Source organism: Melopsittacus undulatus, chromosome 4, assembly GCF_012275295.1.
Source record: "Melopsittacus undulatus isolate bMelUnd1 chromosome 4, bMelUnd1.mat.Z, whole genome shotgun sequence".
NCBI classification, from domain to species: Eukaryota; Metazoa; Chordata; class Aves; order Psittaciformes; family Psittaculidae; genus Melopsittacus; species Melopsittacus undulatus.
Window position 1 is genome coordinate 61,747,712 of NC_047530.1, and position 21,384 is coordinate 61,769,095.

At 38.4% G+C, this 21,384-nt stretch overlaps 1 protein-coding gene across 1 annotated transcript in view; it reads right to left on the reverse strand.

Moving 5' to 3' along the window:
• The window catches only part of LDB3 (LIM domain binding 3), a 114,266-nt gene that overhangs the window by 64,116 nt on the left and 28,766 nt on the right, over nt 1-21,384 (reverse strand). The window contains exons 3-4 of the mRNA XM_031053386.2: nt 17,375-17,526; nt 1,556-1,631 (exon numbers count right to left, since the gene is read on the reverse strand). Of these exons, the coding sequence (XP_030909246.2) occupies nt 1,556-1,631; nt 17,375-17,526 (228 nt within the window). The remainder of the gene's footprint in view (nt 1-1,555; nt 1,632-17,374; nt 17,527-21,384) is intronic.

The window sequence follows — 21,384 nt, forward strand, 5'->3', positions numbered from 1 at the left end:
TATGGTAGTGATTTTAAAATTGACACTTGCCAGGGAAGAAATGCACCCGATTGATAGAGAGTCATGAAAATCTCATGTATAGAAGCCTGTGTGCCTGTGATGGAAGTAAGGTAATTGTCATACCCGCACAGGTGCTACTGAGGGTCCCAAAAGGTAACTGTCAGTCTTGTGCTGGTGAATTACTCTGAATAGACTAACAGCATTGAAAACTAACAGCATTCTGTGTAGTTCATGAGAGAAAATAAGTACTCTCTTCTCCTTCCTCTATCTATTACTTTGCTGGTGCAGCTGAACTCCAGTCTAACTGGAAGAATGATCCATTGTTTTTCTTCTAGGAATCTCAAAGTACTGTTTGGTGACTCTTCCAATAACTTCCTCCAAGCTAAATTTTATAAGGTCAAGATAGAAGCAGAACCAACTCTGAGCAAGATCAATTCTTAATTTCATTTCCTCTGGACAAAAAGTTTACTAGATCCAGAGCAAAAAAAAGATATTATTTCTTTCTCAACTAATAAAAAGCCAGACAGGTTCATTTCAAATTTGACAGAATAAAATTGAATCAAATTTATCTCCCCAAGTGTGTTCTTATCTGTTATTTTGCACAAATTTGCAGTGGTTACAGGGATGATGTTATCTTCTGAACTTTGAATGTGGAAAACATGGTTTTCATAATAATGACTTAAAATTGTATCTATGGAAGTCAGAACTGCCAAAACTAGTAGAACATCACCTAATTCCCCATGTATTTTGATCTTCAGTATTTCTTATTTACACAACATATTAGGGATGACACTGGGATTCACAGAAGGGATAAAGTTGCAGAAATTGAGATTTCCCTCTCTCCATTTATCTAATTAAATGTATCAGGAATAAAAATGTCCTACCTAGTGCTTGAGCCTAAGGATATATAATAATTTTCCGGTACCCTTGCTCCCCAGTGCCTCCCAAAGATACAGATGGTGAGTTACCAGGTACAGTCAATGAATGCTATTTATTCTAATACGAACACTTATTTTATGGAAGATGACAAGATTTGACAACAGAAACCAAGCCATCCAGTTCCTCTGCCACCATTATTCATTAAATTGACTTATCCTTTTTATTTTTTATTCCCGTGTCTTTTGAATAATGTAACAAGAATACAATATGATGCAAGCTTCCAAATGCCTTTAATGTTCTCATTTCAAATCAGCATCTTTCCAGTTGTAGTCAGGACTTCAACACACTCAGGCACAGTCTAATGCTTTTTTCCCCAAGAATCTACAAAAGCAAATGTTGAGAAGCTTTGGCAGCCTCTTGCAGCCCAGATGAAAACAAGCTGCTCAGAATGGGTTAGACCAGATAACATCAGAGGACAGCTGGATGCTTTGGTTCTGCTAATCAGAAATTAACAACAGACAGATCACATTGCATTATGACAGCTTTGCTGACTGTGCATTCATTCAATGCTTACTTATTTGGGGTGGGTAAAAGCTGTTTCCTGTAGTAAGTATTTACCTTCACCATGGCAGATAAAAATGGTATTAACTTTGGCTGAAGAGAAATTGACACATACCTTCTGGTGGGGAATTACAGCCCTGGGAGTATCAATTCTGGGTGCTGTGGTTGAAATTGGCACTGGACGTTTAGATCTAGGGATAACCCCCCCACCAAAAAAAAAAAGAAAGAAAAAAAAGAAAGAACAGGTTAGCAATCTGGACTCCTGTTTTTCAGCTCTAATGTAATGCAAAAACGCTGCTTCTTCTAGTGACCACAATGCTTCTTCTACATCCTCATTATCCTCATTTACAAAGGTCTTAAATGTGAGAAAACGTTTGCTATAGTTTCTCCGAATGATGAAAAGCCACCAGCTACAGAAGCAGCCTCTGACCCAGGAGATAATCCCTTTTCCAGTGCTCTGTGACAAACTGCATGCTCATAGATGACAGTCAGCCACAACTAGATAAATACAGGTTTGGGCAGTATTCTGGAAAAAGGGACTTTCAAACTGCAGAGACTAAACTTTGGTACTGAGGCATCTCAAGATCAGCTCCTCAAAAGTTTATTATTTAAATAGCTTAGGTTGTATAGCAACTGCCACAATTTAAACCTCTCTGCAGGAAGAAACTGGGCTTCATTTCAGACAGTTTAGTGTAGTTTAAAAAAAGGCCAGATCACTACTGAATTAACAACATTCCACTCCAAATGCCTCCCTTTCACCTGTATTTGACAAATATACATACATCACCATTTAAAAACCAAAACCTAACTCAATTAAAATGCTTCCAAAACACACAGTTTGCCCTTTCATTTTCCCTCAAAAAAAGCACAAAGATACATCCTGACTGAAGCACTCTAGGACGCTCAGGTAAGTGAAGATGTATTTGTGGGTGGTGTTGCAAGAAGCTACATGGCTGTGAACATCCCCTTGAAGTCTTTCCAGTACACACGGGATCACCACAGAAAATGAAATGAAAAATGCAAAAATAGTTAAACAAAAGAATCAGAATTATATGAGTAATATCCTGTTGTCAGATCAGGATTATGCCTGGAATTCTCATCTTTCAAAAGTACATTTAAAATTAGGACAGGTACAAAACCAAAATACAAATTCTTAAAGCATGCAAAAATCAAGTGGAAGTGACTGAGGCATTCAGAATTGTTTGCTTTAGAGAGATAAGTAAGGGAAGACAATAGCAAGGTTTAGAAAATACTGAATGGCAGAAAAGGGGAAGTAAAGCTACGTTCCTGGACATTCAGTGAAATTAAAAAGACAACACCCATAAAATTGATAAAGTTAATAACTTTTTCCTATAGTACTTGATTAACCTGAAGTGAAACTAACTGTTACAAGACACCACTGAGACTATGAGAATAGCAGGATATTAGAAAGGATCAGATATTTATACTTGCAAGAAAAAGCCCAACAGCTGCTGTACCTTGGATAAAAATAAGTAGGATACAGACTCTCATTTGTTATGGCACAACTTAGAAGACCAATAGTGGAAGAGCATTATTTCCTTACTGAAGCCTGTGTTGTACTTTCCTCTGAAATACTTCCCAGTGGCATCTATCAGATAGAAAGCTGAGCTAGACAAAAACTTGCCTCATCCATAGTGGCAATCCCTGCATTAATACCTAGCTCCACATGGAGCTGTGTGTTTAGCTTTAGCTGCCACATCTGTAATATTTCCATAAACAGGAGTAAACGAACAAAGAAACAAAACTAAGAAAAAGGAGTAATTCTTACAGGAACTGTATGATTTCCATATAGAAAATATATAAGTTACACTACTTTGAGAGCTGAAAACAGATGACACGATAGATGCTTACCTCATAATGAGATACTATGAAAGTGAACAGTTTAAGGAGCAATGAAAACTGGAGTTTTGTTTAAAAACAGATAATTATCCTGTGAAATTCACTGACAAAGTATTCCTGAAACAAGAAGCTAGAAATGTAAAAGGCACTAATGCTGATACTCACAGTTGGAATCTATCACAATATACTCCCTAAGATATAATTATCTGAGAAACATACACCTTTAAGTTCTAAAAACAAGAGTTAACCACTAACTGGCTAGAACAAAATTTCCTCAGGCAAGTTACCAACTGATCTTCACTCAGGAGAGAGTGCTGTACCCTTCCTCCAACCACTTCAGCTTAAAAAGAGAAACAATAAACTATATTCATGCACATGTATCATGAGAGACAGCAAAAAACAGTGTCCCCCTTACTCTGCTCACTGATCATGAATTTTAGTGCCAAAGTTGCTCAGCAAAGTAAATGGTGGTTGTCATGTACAGAGGTATAGCAAACAACCATATACTGCATGTTTGACTCATATTTGGAAAATACTGGTATTGCAGCAAAGGAATTTATTTACCAAACTACTCCATCACTTCGATTGTTTATGGTATGTTTATTTTCTACCGCTCATTACCTGACCAGAGAAGATGATGTTAAAAAGCCGTATTTCTTCCACATTACTGATAAGTTATATCTGTCATTCACAGTGCTATCCAACCAAGGTATTTCACACTGACTTTGAGGTTTCAAGATGCTACTTTGAAACAATGAGTTTCCTACATAACTCAGCCCCACATGTTTGCAGCTTTGAGATTTAGAAACAGGATGATGAGACTTGCTAGATTTAGTAGAGTCTTGAAACAGCAAAAAGGGCAGAAGAGGTGAAGTCAACTTGTGGAATGAAAGTGTATGCACTTCCAGAATAAAGTGATAATTTACATAAAGGCCATTACTTCTCTTGGAAAAATATCTGGAAGTTCAGGTCAGTTTTTTCCTCCTGCTTTTGCTAGATGCAACACAAGTTTGCTTTTCAGCTGACAATGGTGCTGTTGTAAATGTGTGTGTCCAGATTTACATCTTAATCCATTGATTACAAAATTATTTTATTCTAAACCTTCAGGGAATGCATTTGCTTAGCAGGGCTATGAGGAAGATGAAAGTCCAAATCTCACAAACGACGGTGACAGTTTTAGATTTGATGTTGAAATGTTCCATCAAGATTGGCTTTGTGATTGCAATTGAATCTCAATTGTTAGACGTTTTCTCCTATATTTTCAAAGTTAAAAATGGAAGCAAAAACCTCATTTGAAAGTGAAAACTCAGAACAGTTTTAATGATGAATACATCATTCTGGTATTAAGTCTCCTTTCCACAGATACACCTTCCCTCTTCCTGAACACTGGTTCTCTTTCTTAGCGACGTTCCAAACCAAGATGGATGTAGTTTTGCAAAGCAGATAAATTTGACAGCACTGCAGATATGGCTGTCAAAATTTCTAATTGTTCCCACCTATATAAATATATCTTTACTTGAAGAGCACTTCAGTCCTGGTATCTGCACTCACAACAGAGGTTCATTTGAAGTCAACTGCATCAAGAGGAGCTGCCTGTCCCAGGAAGGGCTGCAAGAAAGTTCTGTAATGCACCATCAGTTTAACCCATGTCCTCAGGGGAGCACAATACTTGCAGAGAGGTGACATGATCTAAGAGATAATGGCTCTTTTCCATCTTCATGTGGCTTTTCCAAATTTCGTATCTTCATCAGTCAGTGTCTTTCTAATTCTCAGGACAGCTAAAATAAGCATTTCTTTTCTTACAGTAAGATTTTCCTTTCATTTTAATACATTTGAGCACTTATTTAGACCTTGTTGAGCATCTTAATAATGTTATCTTAATATTTCAACCACTAGAAAATGAAAAGGGGTCAGGTGCATGGATAGGTAATGAAACAGATTAGATTAGGTTAGAAGTGCCTAGAAAACATTTTATGTACTTTACTTGTCACCTAATTGAAACCAAGTCATTCTGGAGTGGAGCAGGTAAGCACATAGCAGGATGCAAAACAACAGAGCATGCAGAATTGGGCTTTTGCTATGTATCTATTTTAATGCAATAGTATCCCTGACCATTTGGCAGGGGTGATGGGGCTAAGAGGCATAGAGGGGACAGACCAAATATTACACATGGTTATCAATTTGAGGTGTCCATTTAATAAGTGATAAAATCAGTAATCTGTCACTTAAATCTTCAGCGAATTAAGTAGCCAAACAAAAGCTGCTTCTTGTTTGCAAGTCTTGCACAGAAAATCTTCAGTCTTGTGATACCACGGTTTAATTCTCTAAGCCCTGCCTGGGACATCAGCAAGCACTGTCTTCATGATTACAATGAGGTTCACAAATAAAACCCAGAAACACTTGATGGTATTTAAAATGTAACTGTGATCACTCTGGGGCTAGGATGAGACCTGCTTTCCCTCTCAGGTTATCATCTGTGCCTGCAAGAAAACTGGGAAAGTATTTCCATCAGCAGTTTTGCTCTCTATATATTAATGGTGAACACAAATGTTAACACTTAGCTGGATGACTGATTTCTTAATTATTTCCCTGCATTGTGCTGCAGTTAGATTGCAAGACAGGCAATTATGCTTTCCAGACCTAATGGTCATACCCACAGCTATACACGGACAAAAACTTCTTATGTACAAACAGCATCAACCTAAAGGGAAACTGCTATTAAAAAAAATCTATTAAAGAATTTGTTTGGAAGTATGTAGTACCCATCATCCCTTAGAAGGGAACCGAGTCAGGGGCAACCACAAACATTATGGGATAGAAAGGGAAAGGAAAAGGGAAGAAGCCGTGGAGATTTTTGTGAGAGGAAGGGAACTGGAGACATTTTGCATAAAGATGAGATTTTTGAAAAAGAGTATGTATCAAAAACATATATTTTGAGAAGAAAATTCTACTCTCCTGGTCTCTCCTTGACCGTTTCTACTTCTGCGGCATCTGCACAGTGCCTGTTGCATCTTCTTAACTCTTCCTCTTCCTCCTGCTATGCAAATTCTGTTTTTTCTCAAAGTGCCCTGAATTCTGTCCTCCAACCTGTTCCCTCCTGAATGGAGCAACTACTTCTTGATGCCTCCATCTCTTTTCAGTTGTCTTGGGACCAACAGTAAAATTCCTCTGTCCCAGCAGCTTCTAAGGGCAAACTGGGATTCTCTGCCAGTATCCCTGCCACTCCGCTCTGTGTGTGACAGTTCTCCAAAGGATACTAAGTATGGAAGATGAGGATGTGCCTGGCACTCACCCAACACACACCGCAGGCTCTACACAACCTCCATGGAGCATGGACACCTTTTTATCAGGCAGGTTATTTTCTTGTTGTCCTCTTCTTTCTGTCTTTGCACTGGTTTTAAACCATCTTCAAACCTTTCCTCCCTTTATTGCTACCAAAAACTCAACTCACGTAACCCGTAAAGAAAGGTGGATTTGTCCTCTGCAAGTTTCATCAAGTTATAGAACTTGTGCCTGCTGTCCTGATTGAATTTGTATGTAGAGATGTACTGGCATCAACACTGTTGAAAGCATACATTAACTTCTATCAAATCTATAACTTGGTTTCTATATAATAATAAACAGATCATAAGAATTTGAAAATGAGCTTTACTGCCGAATTACACAGCGATCAACTGTAGCTCACAAAACCTTATTGACATCACTATATTGTCATTCAAATGTCATCTCACACCACTAATTTGCTGAGTTGCTTTGTTTTAAGCTTAAATATGTTATTTTCCTATTTTGCTTAAGACTATTCATCCACAGATTATAATCACAATGGTACTATCTAAATTTCTAATGTTAGCCCAATCCAAATTCACATTTGACTTCAGATTTCATTACAGGAGTTTTGCACATCTTTTCTAGTTACCCTTACTAACTCAATTTGAACAGCATAGGTTTCACAAGTGAAACACATTTTAACTAGGCTGAAACAGAAGTCTATTAGAGGGAGGAGATGGGTTCTTTTTACTTTCTACTTTTCATTTACATGTTTTCTATGGCTATTACGGATAAGCTAAAAACATTAGAAGTTCCTCCCAAAGCTTGCTTTAAAATAACAGCAGAAACATTAAGGGGAATAAAAGTGGTACTTTCAGCACAGTACAGGCAGAACTGCACTACTTCAGACATTGAGAAATTATAAACAGAAGGCACTATTCTCACTTTAATAATGAATTGGCTAAATGCAGAATTTGGATTGCCTAGCTATAGAGAATGGAGTTACAGAATCAAAACAGACAGGCTGAAATACAATAAAAATTATCAGAGAGGGATCAAAGCTTAATAGTATATATTCAGATACAGTGTCTCACTTGAAATCTCTAACTTCAGCATAGAAATTTGTAATAATTTCATGACTACATTCATTATTTGTAATTACTGAGAGATGCTAAAAAATCTCTTTAAGGCAAACATACAAATAAGAAGATAATCTTAACAGATCAACTGCTTAAGAGCAGAAAAGAACATTTGAGTTATAAAAGGATCTAATAGCATAGTGCAAAGAATCAGCAATTATCAATAAAGAAGAGAAGAGGCACAGAATCCCAAGGGTTGGAAGGAACCTCAAAAGATCATCTAGTCCAAACCCCCACAAGAGCAGGGTAACCTAGAGTACATCACACAGGAACTTGTCTTGGAGGGCCTTGAATATCTCCAATGTAGGAAACTCAACAACCCCCCTGGGCAACCTGTTCCAGTGCTCTGTCACTGTCACAGTAAAGAAGTTCTTCCTGATGTTAATGTGGAACCTCCTATGCTCCAGTTTACACCCATTGCCCCTTGTCCTACCACTGGATATCACTGAAAAAAGCCTAGCTCCATCATCCTGACACCCACCCTTTACATATCTGTAAACACTGATGAGGTCACCCCTCAGTCTCCTCTTCTCCAAGCTAAAGAGACCCAGCTCCCTCAGCCTCTCCTCATAAGGGAAGTGTTCCACTCCATCATCTTCAGCACCTGTATACCCTGGTCTTGAGATGTGACTCAACCGTGCCCAGTAAACATAATAAATAACAATTTTTAACAATGGAGGTACAGACTTCAGAGCAGCACTGGGGACTGCTGCATTGCATCACCCTAAAGAGACAGCTGTCGAATCAGGGAATCACAACTGAACTTCAAAGATAGAACGATTCACAGAAAAATAACAGAGAGCTTTGTAACTGCCTTTTGCTCATACAGAGGAGTTCAAGTGTTGTCCAAATCTAGATTTCTACACTATGCAGATGAATTCTTTCCCTTGCCACTCAACATCTTCAAAAAGCAAAAGCTTAAGTCAGGATAATTTGAGCATCCTGACCACAAATTACTTTCTTTAGTCCCCCAAAGATGTTAATGAAGCATATTTACTCAGCTGGTATTCCTGTAACTCCTCTTACCTCGGATGTGCACCTTATCATGTGCCACATAGCTTTTAGAGTATTTCTAATTGACATATATGGGAGAAAAATTAGTGACCATGGAAAATTAACTACAGTACACCTCATTTAGGTCTTAACTTTTTCTGTTGCCAAGCTAAAACACTTCAATGAGGTTTCCATTAATGCCTGCATCTGAGATGCTTTGACTGGAAAGAAAGTCAAGAAAGTTAGGCAGGACTTAGCAAAATAATCTGTTTCCTTTTGAGGTACTCAAGTCCTGTTTGAAATTGCCATTACAGTAATGCAGAAACTCTACATGGCCAGCCTATACCCAGGGCTCAGCCTTGCCATGCTGCCATAGCCTCCAGCCAGGGAGATAACAGACATGAAGATGCCTAAAAGCCAGGCAAAACAGACTTTGGTGTATCACTGCTCTTGCTGCAAGAAACAATGGGACCATCAATACTTTAGATTTTGTGAAAAAAGAATGAGCCCTGGCAGCTTTCATGGTGGCTGGTGGGCAAGAAGCACCAGTAAAAATGATCCAAAGGAAACCATGAACTTCGCATGCTGTCATGGTTTGAGCATGTTTTGAGGGTGTTTTTGTTCAAGGTTTTTTCCAGCCAGGTGGAGGAGGGGAGTCCGGGAGGAAGGAGAGACAGGACACCTGACCCAGGCTAGCCCATGAGGTATTCCATACCATAGCACGTGATGCCCAGGAGGTATACTGGGAAAGAGAAGGCTGGAGGGGTAGAGCTGTGGAGGAAAATGGAGGAGGGAGCACATGGTGCTCGGCCAGGCAGGGTGGAGTGAGTTATGGGTCGGTGGCTGGTGGGGTGTTGTATTCTTTTCACTTGCTGTTTGCTGTATCATTATTATTTGTAGTAGTAAATGGCAGTAGGGGTTTTGTGTTATGCCTTAGCAATTAAACCGTTCTTATCTCAATCCGTGGGGGCTACATTCTTTGGATTCTCCTTCCTAACTCTCAGGGAGTTGGGGGACTTGGTTTAAACCACGACACATGCACAAATAACACATTACAAGATTGATCTAGTAAAGCTTTAGTATTTCACCTGATTGAACAGCTCCTCATTCCATTTCTAAAAAATACTCTATTATCCATTCCAATCAGCTTCAACCATGTAATTTACATTGTGACATAACCATGCTTAAGCTAATCAATATTAAACAATAAGAAAAGGTCACAGCCCTAATACATTGTGATCTTCCTGTTTACTATAACATTTTGGGTAACATCGACTTCCTCATTGTAGAATACAACCAGTAACTGTCTGAAAGAGTACAACTGTTGTGTACTTAGTAAGCTATGTCATCCCATTGACTCTGGTGAGATGTGCCCATGTTTCCTCAGCTTGACCTTTCCATGGTGGAGTGCAGTGTAATATGTGAAAAGATCATCACAGAGATAATCTTTCTCAGACAAGTAAGAACGATTTTCTTTAACCTCACCTCTAAGCTGGTATTTGGGGGAAAAAGAAAACTGACATGCACTCAGAAGAGTTCCAATCCCTAAGTAGAATCTTGTTCCCATGAAAACTTCATTGCCCTTTAAAGTCTTGGCACATATCCACAGTTTCCAGACTCTTTTCTAGAACTAACAAGAACACTTTATGCAGTGAGTGTAAATAGCAGTCCACTCAGTTAAACTGCTCGTGTAAGGAATATATTTATATTTATTGCAGTGACTGACATTGATATTTTATTTCATTTTCCATGGAAAAAGCTGCTCATTAGTTTTAACAGCATTAAATGTTACTACTCAAAGACAGTAACTCACAGCCCTTTCCAAATCCTAGCCTGACATCTGTTAACTGTCCTCTCATATTCACATACAAAGACAACTGGCTATGCAGTAGGATTCTCCTCTATTTCATAAGGAGTGAGAGAGGACCACCTCTCAGCTCACAGTAATACATGGTAGCTTCTTTAATCCACTAGTAGGATATGCTATTTTTAATGCTTTGAACATACAGCATCATCAGAAGTCTAGGCAGGAAACCTTGGTTACTGGAGGCAGAGGACTCAAGAGTTCAAGAGTCACATGCCTAAGCAAAATAAACTAACTAGTATCACATTTCACCTCCACAATTAGTGCTCCTCTTCTTTACTGATTTGCTTAAAATTTTAAAGTTATATCTCTCTGTGATTCAGGAAAGCACACAAGCAGCTGCTTAACTGCTCTGCTTTTCTTGTTCTGTAACACAGAGCACAGGTACATGCAGTTACCTACAGACTAAGGCGCTCACTGGGTGAATGGAGAGCTCCAGCATGGACTGTCCACATGGTCACAAATCTGAGTACTTGAGTCAGTCTAGGTCATAATTATTCCAGTGAACAGCACATGGAATATCTAACATTGCATGAGTTTTGACTTTCTGATATTTTTCTTTCTAATATTTAGCCAGTATTTTCTTAATTTAAGCATTAAATCCTACTGAGACTCATATTTAAGCAAAATTTATGTAGAACTCAAGGGAATGGGTTAAAGAACAGAGCTTTGTTTTCTAATTTTTTCTTTTTATACAGTTTTTTCTGAAGTGTCCTCAAATTTCAAGCTATATTTCTACAGAAATACGGATGTATTTGTACTTTAAAATAGGATGAGTTCATAATTTCTAGTGAATTGTTATCAAACACAAATGGCACATCTTTGTCAACACTTTGCTAAATACTGTGTTCCAATAGGAGGCAGGCATTCATATCCTTAATCCATGGTCTGGCATGGTCACAACCACCTCACTTCTGCATCTAGTAATTCAGAGATCCTTACTGGAGTCTTGATGTGGTCCTTGTTCCCTAAACTTTTAAATGCTGCTACACTAGCTGTTGAGTCCCAGGTGGGACTCCTGAGTGTGAAAGTGTTGCTGCAGCCTCACCAAAAGAGCAGTCATTTGGTACTGGGCATTCAGTTTCCATAGCTTGAAGACTACAGTCTGAAAGACAGGAACATCCAGGGAAAACTTAGTCACTCTAAGAATGGATTTCAGGAGATATATTCACAATGCTGAACATGAACACTAGTAAATTACCACTAGCATTAGTGTTCCTTTTAAGAAACCAAAAGTCATATTTATATGGCCTCAAATCCTACCTCTAGTCTGTAAGCAGCCTCTGAATGAAAACATCATTAGTCTGATGAATGTAACAGAATCAAATAAAGTAAAAAATTCCAATTCTGTATTTTAATTTTCTGTTAGTCTACAATTGTCTGCAACACTACAGTCCTATGATACTTTTAGGAAACATTTCTCCAGAGCAGTCTTAGTACTGCTATTTCAGATTACACTTTCATCAGTATTGTTTATATAGTTTTAATTTACTCTTAAACTGGGTCAGATACTTTCTTCTAATTCTTCTGATCATAAACTCAGCCTAAATCTGAATCCAATTTAAAATATGCCCATCAGCAGACCTAATACATGCAAAGAATTGGTTACTATTCACAGCTTCAGACAAAAGAAAGCAGTTTGCCATAACCACTGAATTCCCCTTGCTTACAGTTTGCTGTCATCACATGCCTTATTTATAGTAGGCCTGAAATAAATACTGCAGGATCAGCCATCTTTTGGAGCTGCACAAAAAAGGAAAGCTATTAAATATTTACCAGAAGTCTCTCACAGATTTATTTCTGAGACTTTCCCTTTCACCAGATAAAAGGATTATTTAGCTCACAATTTTCCAGCAAAAGACAGTCAATTTTGCCTGTCTGGAAGCGAATGGTAGCACCATTGGCATGCTCTGGGAGGGAAAGGTTGTGTCAACACACACCAAGCACAGAGAGTCTGCACAACCCCTGCTCCTCTCCAGCAGGGTGACACCAAGGCAGGAGCCTTAGAACGTTCCAGGAATGTTTGTACCAGCAGAATGAGGCGCGCTCATGTTACAGCACTTTCCAAAACCAAGCCAGTACATTTGGTGAATCCTTTCCAAGGAGGCTGATCAGATTCCTTGAGTTAAGATCAAATGAATGTTACAGATACTCCACTGAAACCGGCTGGCAAATAATATTGCACTCTAGTGCATTGCATTTACTGTGGATTTTAAAAAGAAACCCATTTGTATGGAACGATAATAGATTTTGCATGCATTTTGTTTTTCACCTGTGAAGTGCAGGACAAAAGGTTTGTGGCCAAGTATGTGTGGGACAGCCAGCCAGTTGAACTTTGACTGGCCTAGAACTAAAAATGCCTGGGGCAGCTGTGTAGCTCAAGTAACTGATTAGAAACTGATCCTGAAAAATGATTGAGAACTAAATTCCAGGAGGTCACAAAAGACTAAAAGCACACCAATGTCTTTTTCCACCACAACCCAGGTCATTAGAGTATGATCACAGCCTCCCATAGCATGGTCTAGCAGAACTTGTACCAATTCCCATCAGTTACGTCTACATTAATGTAGGTTTCTAAGGAAAGAGCTGCATCTATTTAAGTACCTAATGGTTTAGAGTATCAGCCTTTTTTGCCTCAATACTATCACACCTTATGGAGTTCTACTGGGTAACAGGGCACATTGCAAAGAAATTTCTTTTCCTTCTCCCTTCATTGCTGCTCTCTTCAACAAAGAAGATTTAGAAGACCTAGATCTATTCCGTCTTCTACACTGAAGGAAGCAGAGGTGGTCTGGAGGATCCATACTTTCCACATCTCTGGATCACATGCTTCTTTCTCCAAGAATGGTCCAAATAATTCAAATCCCTGCCACTTGCCTGTCTGCAATCCTTTAACTTCCCTAAAGCAGCATGGGGAGGCACACTTCAGGCTCTGGAGAACTGGGTAGCCAGACACTGAAAATAAGCAGTCCTAAAATTTCACGCAAGTAACAAGACAAGTTCTGTCCGCCTGATTAAACCTCTGGCACAGCTGGTGAGACCTCCATCCTAATTTTCTGGTTTCCCATGAAAACATAGCATGGATGAAGTGATAAGAACAAATTTAACAGGGAGCTTAGGGAAGGCAGCTGCCAGAAAAAACAAAAACAACTTGACATCCACAATTCCCAAACCCATTATGGATTTTTACATGGATATTTCAGCTCAGGCCAGCACTGTGCACTAAGCACTCACTGAAGAGCTGTGTTAGTGCACCTTGAACAGTGCAGACTGATGGTACTTGAAGAAAAATTAAGTTGGTATAGACAGAGAGTGCAGACTCTCACTGTGTAGGGAGGTAAGTACAAATGGGCAGTCTTAATGTTTCCCTTCTCCTATGTCTGATGTCTTGCAATTTGATGTCCTGCACAAGTGCTGACACCGTGTACAGCTTTTCTTGACAGCCATATAAAAACTAACCAGTTCCCCACCCTGAAAAAAAGAACCCCACAGGAAAATTGAGTGTGATAATAAAAGTGAGTAGCAGCAAATACTGTCCAAACTGTCAGGTTATAAACAATACCCATGAAACCTTCATGGCCAGGATCAATAAAAGGAAAGGCCATTGCTCTTGAGAGCCAAGAGCCATTAGAAAAATAAAAAGCTTTCTGTCTCAGAGCATTTATGTCTAGATTTCACATTCCACTGCTCCTTCCATGGCCTCCTAGGCTAAACAAGCAAGTTCACTTATACTTCCAGTGCTGCAACAGGGAAACCAAGTCACAGATTGCCTGGTACGGCATTCCATGACTTTGGAACATATTGTGTAGAGCTATGTGACTATTTCACGTAAATGTCCAAGATCACCAAAATTTAGGGCTAAAGTTTTCCCATCACAACAGTGAATTTCCTAATGCACATATATGCATTTGTATTTGAAAGGATTTCCAGTGTTTCCAGACTTTTATGTCTGGGTGGGCTGTACCCATCTCTACCATCTTTACAGAAACTAGATCTGGTTTTTCCATAGTAGTGGAACACTCCACTCCAGTTTTATTGCTGCAAGCCATGTCTAAAACAGTTAAAACGATCTCTTAGCACAGTCATTTTCCTGGTAACCAAGTGCAGGCAATTTTGCCTTTCTCCTGGTTTGTTCTTACTTGGTTGAAAATTGCTATCATTAGTGACTGCTCCCATATTTTTCATGTTAACTATTTTTCCTCTCACCAATAAAATTTTCATAGAATTATTTTTGTTGAGAAAAAAATTCCTTGTAAATTTTGTGCAGGTGACTAAACTGCCACAAGCTTTTGGTGCTTAAGCAAATTAATCCATTTGTGCTTAGGAAAACAATTTTTCAAGCTGAGATTAAGCTAACTTCCCAAATATTGTGGAGATGCTTTTTGTTCAAGACATTGGGATGCTGGACCTGCATAACTGACATGCATATGTCAGCTGGCCGAGATCACATGCTGATAGGGTTTAGATTGTACAAATACTGACTTGTGCAAAGTGAAAGCCAGCTTAATGCCTCTGAGCACAACTTTCTGAATAGCCCCTAATCATCGAAGAAAAAACACTCCATTAAAAATAATTACTTTTTAGTCTTAGTTTTTCCCATACAGCTCTAGCAAGGCTGAATGAGTCACCAATGCAATCTAATAGCTCACATGAAAAAGCAACTGTCATACCGAAGAGGAGACTTCATGAATTGTATACACTTAGAGCACAAATATCATCCGTAAAAGTTCTCATTTGCTAACAAAGAAGTTGTCTGACCTATTAGTGCTTAATAGTATTTCATATCACTTTACGCCATTTTTCTTCTTTTCAAAATGGATCTTAACTCATCTACATCTATTATCTATGCAAGCATATTTCAGTCTGTGAAACGCTCCATTACAGCTTACTTTGGCTGTCCATTATCGACATAACTTGATTATCTGAATCACATACTACTGTTTTGGAACTGTGGGACAAGGCAAGCCTTAAAAAAAAGAAACAAAACAATAGATGAGCAAGAAAGCAGTAAATAATGACACTTCCACTAGAAATATGTGGACAAAGAGTAATGTATATCACAATAAATAAGTCTTCAGCATTCTGAATAATTTTAAGAAAACTAGCAATTACTTTAATAATTCAACAATAAATAAGTTGTCCTGGATGAGGTAAATCACCTTCTTTTTTTAATGATGTAGCAACTAGATTTGTTGCAATTTAGATGTCAGCAAGTACAAAAGCAAAACTATTACTCACATGAGATGCCCCTGCCAGCACTTGATCAAAAATATGGTTTTAAGCAACTTACATCTGTGATATGCATTAGGATAATCTGGTTTTGTTAGTCAAAGATTTGAGAATCCATCCTCTGTGTGGAAGGAGAGATGATTATTTGTAGTTTTAAATGCCAAGCCACAGAGACAGCCACTGGACCATTTTTCAGGGCCCATATTCAGGAAAATTAACCCCAAATATGCAACAAGCCTAAGCACAAAAGGAAACATTTTCTTTCAGTGAAAAAACACGAGGATTCAACAGAAAAGCAGACAGAAGTTCTAAAATAAATTATCAGAAATTATTTTCCTTCATTTTCAAATCCAAAATAATCCAGAGCAATGTAAATATTTTTAAAAAGATAACATACATATACTCATAATATCACCAGCATTCGTTAGAACAGAGAAAAAGAAGCTGGACTGGGCTATAAGAATTCAATTACATGCATAAAAATGGCACCCATCTACCCTCAATAATTTGGAAAGACCATTTTCTTCTGGTGTCTAATATAAAGCCCATTTCAGTACATTTAGGATTAGGCTCCTGGTCTCTAACTCTGGCTGAAAACCTTCCTAAGTACACTAGAGGCACACATGCACATCCTATGAGGCAGCAGAAGTTACTCCATACATCTCCCTGCCTCACTTGCATTCACTGAAACAGCTAGAGAAAAATCTCAGGTTTTTCTTTGAGAGAATCTGGAACATCTCAAAAGTTTTAATTTAAACTCTTTTCTAGAAATTATCTAAGTCTACCCAGTGTTCTCTCAGAAACTAACAAATGTGTTGCAATTTTGTTAGCATCTTTCTACTTTGTGTACTTGTTTTATACATTATCTGGAATGCCCACTTACAGGCAAAAGTGGGAGTTACAAAGTCATGTGGAAAATTCAGGAATACATTTTGCTTTAAAGTACCCTGCTCTCTCTTGGAAACCTCAGGTAAAGATCTTTTTCCCTTAGGTGTTAGTCTGTTCCTGATACTGTTTTAGCTCTATTGCACACCCATGTATGAGATTTTCTGGTATATTCTCAGAAATTATACTTCCACATTACAACCTGCTTTCTGTACCAGTCTTTGCCTAGCCTCTGTAAAAATTACCTTCTCCAGAATGCAATAAAAATAGCAATTACTTTTTTTATAACATCATGGATCTTTAAATATTAATGCAACTATTACAGAAAATCTCTGTGCAAGGTTATCTGACTTGAGAGTAGGTTTCCTTGGAAGCAACATTAACCAGGAAGAGCTGAGAGACCTGTTATGTATTCTGGTTTAACAAATTTTAAACAGAAGCTTGAATGGATACAGGATTACACCTGAATACAGTAGGCTAAATTCAACACAGATACACGCAACATATCAACCATACTGATTTCTGTAATAATCTATGCTGATTTTGACAAGAATCAAAGCAGATTTTGGCATTCTATCTCATATCTGTGCATTGAACACATCAAGTATATCTAACAGACAGAGAAAAAACACTTATATCACTTAGTCAATAGGAAACCCTTAGTTAATGCAAGGACTTTTAACTTGTATCAACATACTTCTGAAGAGTGAGGCTCAAGTTGTGGCTGGCTGACTTGATCTTGTTCTGGGCCTCTAAGTGGGTCATGCTGTCAGTGTTGACTCCATCTATGGCTACCACAAGGTCGCCTTGGTTCATCTGTGACTGTGCTGCCTTACTGCCAGGGGTGATCTGTGTGGGAAAAGGAAAAAAGTCGTATCAGGATAAGTCATTCTGTATGTAAAGCTCTTACAGAGAACTCAACCAGATTTTTAATGAGGAATAGATGCAGCAATAAGTACAGTAATAGACACAACATTTAGCTATATCTGTTATTGTATGGGTGGAACAACAAAATTTGCAGAAATTAAACTCAAAGTTAACTCACATTTCAGGACAACATCTACTTGCTATTACTACCATTTTGAGAGGTTAAGCCCAATGCAGTGGTTCCCTTACCACATACTATCTCCTCCTCAAGGAAATAATAATTACTATTTATACTGGATTACTATATAGACACATTACTCAGAAGCAGAAAACCAATGAACTACTGCAGGATTTTATTGTGTTTTTCCTCCTAAACCCCATTTTTCCTAAACTGATTCATTACATTGAGCAGACAGAAAATCAATGTGTGTGAGGGGCTTTGGACATGCTTTGCATCTTTCATAGCAAGCTTGATAGGAAACCATACCGCTTACCCTTACCCACATACAACTACAGCTTCATTACCAAGACAGATTCTTACATACCCGAGATGACCTCATCAACCTGTTGGACTGACACTCCAAAGGCAGACCAGCACTTTTAGAAATAAGAAACCACAACGCTTCAACTACAAACCCAACTACTGAGACAACAGCTCAAAAGGTCTGGTCATTCACTATGGCATCACATTTTGTTATCTCCAGATGTCTTGTGAACTGCATCTTCTCTGAATGGACAGTGTCCTGACTTCACTTTTACAGAGTCCTCTCTGCTTGCATCAGGATGACTGATACAGTATAGCTACTTAATGAAACTTGACTCCGTTAGGGAACTCCAACTAAACCAGAAGAGCTTTCACATACCATCAGATTTTAGTGAGCACATTAGAGTTGTCCTGTGTTTTCAGAACTCAGTACTTAAAGGGTATGGCCATAAGCTATAGGTCTTTGCTCTCATTTTTAAATACTCCCCTACATTCCTCACTTCTAAGAAAACCCTAGGATAATCTAAAATACTAGAGCAAAAGCTACAGTCAAAAAGTCTGTTCCTTCACCACACTGAACATAAAAGAAAGATGTGTCTGATGATGAGCCAGAATTCACCCGTGAATTTAGCCAGACTGAAACTGGGAAGTTAAATTCCTAAGGAAACCAAAACCCAACACAAATCCACACACTTTTCATCATCAAGTGTTAAGTAAAATGCTTTAACCTCCCTTTCCCCAATATGAATTCCAAACACGTAAAAAAGTCCTTCCAAAACAGTTCCCTAGACTGTTTCTTTATTCTCTTCCACTGACAAAGAAGAAAAAAAAACAGAAAAAAACCCTTTCTTAACACCTCACTAAAGGTGCTCAGTACTGATGTTGGCAGTCTAATTGACAGTGTAATCTGACAATTGGAGTTGTCATTTTACTAGACAGGCTCTAGTATCGGGATGCTACAACACAGCACCCCAAATACTTGGACACCCTACATAAAAATAGAGATTACTTTGGAATTAGGCACTGTAAACAACATCCCAGAACTGATCTGACTGGAAGAGACAGCTTTCTATTCCTTTTAATTAGAGATAAGACCAATCAGAACTCCATGCTTTCCAAGTGAAGGACAGCTACAGATACAATGTTCTAATGCAAAGCAGAGTTGACTGATGATGGCAGTGCCATTCCCTGATGTATTTTTCTGGTGTTAAGGAACTGAACAGTGGGGAAAATGCTTCCTCATAGTTTCAATGATGGAGTTTTATTCTGCTGTCTAATGCACCCTCATGGAAAGAGATAAGTAGAAACAAGAGACTCATATTACAAGCATTGTTTTCCTAGCCTATTATACAAACATTAGCTTCTATGCTATGTAATTTCATTGACTTGCATGGTGTGAAGTACACAGAATCCATAAGCCTATAAAGAATATGGATTATTTGCAAACCTACTTGTATAGTTACTGAAAGACCCTGGATATATAATCTGTTTAAAATATTCAAATCGAAGTACAAAATTACACCTATTTTAGCTAGAAGCTAACAGGCTTCTCTGAGATTTTCAAGCGAACCCACAGTGTGCATTTCCAGGAGACATTAAGAACAGTCAGTAATTGCTGGGGACAAAATACCAGTGTACAGATGGAGATACAGGCAGCCAGATCTGAAGTGTCAAGGCACACTCAAGACGATCTTGTTCCCATTTTTAAAGATCCAGCTGAAAGGAATGGAATGCAAAGTGTTTATCTGTTGGTATTTTCCTTTGAAAACTCATCTCTGATCCATTAAAAATTTACTAAATATAATCACAAGCAGAGAAGATCTCACTGTGCCTTTGAGAAACCTTTCAGGATTATTTTCTATTTAAAAAGCTTTTTAAAAATATTTTTATAAATGAAGGGTGAATGATCATTAACTCTTGGAATCAGACTGCAAATCCAGATCTGTCCATACAGTAAATTCTAGGTTGCCCTCATCTCAGCCTCTCTTCTATTAACAGCAGTAACTAAAAGTAAAGAAATACAGTACTATCTAGACCAAATATGCATTTTCCAATTTGACCACCCATGTATTTTTCTTAGAACTTCTCTGGGCAAGATCTAGACAGAACTGTTTCAGAAAACCTTTGTAACTCACTTGCTTTGTATTACAACACTAGCTTTCAGACACTAGGTGCTGCAAACACCTTTATTCAAGGCTACAGTGATATCTTCCCCAGAGAGTCAGGGTATAGTTATTTCTGTCAACTGATTTCCAAAATCCAATCCAGGATACCACTGACATCTAGTTTTAACAGTATTTCTTTAGCACCTCACACCCAAGCACAGACTTCACCTTGAAAAGCCAAGTATTTTTCTCTCAGAAAAGCAGAGGAACACTTGCTGCTTCAGATACGTGAATTTTCAGCCCTCAGATTTCTTATGAGGCAGGCATCTGACTTCCAATATTCCCAGCCTAAAGCAAGTGAGCAGTCTGGAAGTACCACATGTTGCTTTCAGTGCACTATAGAGAATTCTTACTACGCTTTGTTGTGAGCAGATCTGTATACTGGGTGAATATATAGTACGACAGTGACAGCTGCGCCCTAAACATTAAGTCTGCACTGGGTTCAGAGTAACTACTACTTAGCAGGAGCTCTGGGAGGCAGTGTACAAAGTGCAGCTGCTGCACCACCTTGAGAACAGCAAGTGTTCCCATTCAAGCCCACTCAGCTACACTCCAGAGGGGGACAGAATAGGGATCAGGCATCATTTGGATGGCTGTTAAAATACTAACAAGAATGCTTGTACAATAGATGGATGGACACAGCTTTCCTACCCCAAGGAACTCCCCATTTACAAGTCAGACAAAAATACACAGAGAGGCCTATAGAACCGAGAGGTGTTAATACAGTAGCATGCAGCATTAGCTAGGGTATCTTGTTTTATCAGGACTTGAGTTATGCCTGACCCCTTCCTGACCCCAACCCCAAAATCAACAAGTTATATTTTCCACTTTTCAGAGGATCAAGTATTTGCTAGCACTAGACATGTGCTAAAGCACTAGGAGTGAATACTTTCTCCTTTTCAGGATCCCTGGAATAGAAGAAAATATTAAAAGAAAATACAGTATAATACACTTTTACAAAAGTAGACTATAATATACTCTTACAAGAAAATGAAAGGACAGGCAATAAGGATTATTAGAAAATATGCTTCCTTTATGGAGAAAACAGCATTTAAGTCTCCCCGTTAAATTTTCCAAGTGGATTTTCGTACAGATGCTTCCAACAAGCCTTCATAGGCTTTTTAAGCACTGAGGCTCACGCCAGCTCAGTTAGCTTCCTCATCTAGCAAACAGGAGCACGATCTACTGAAA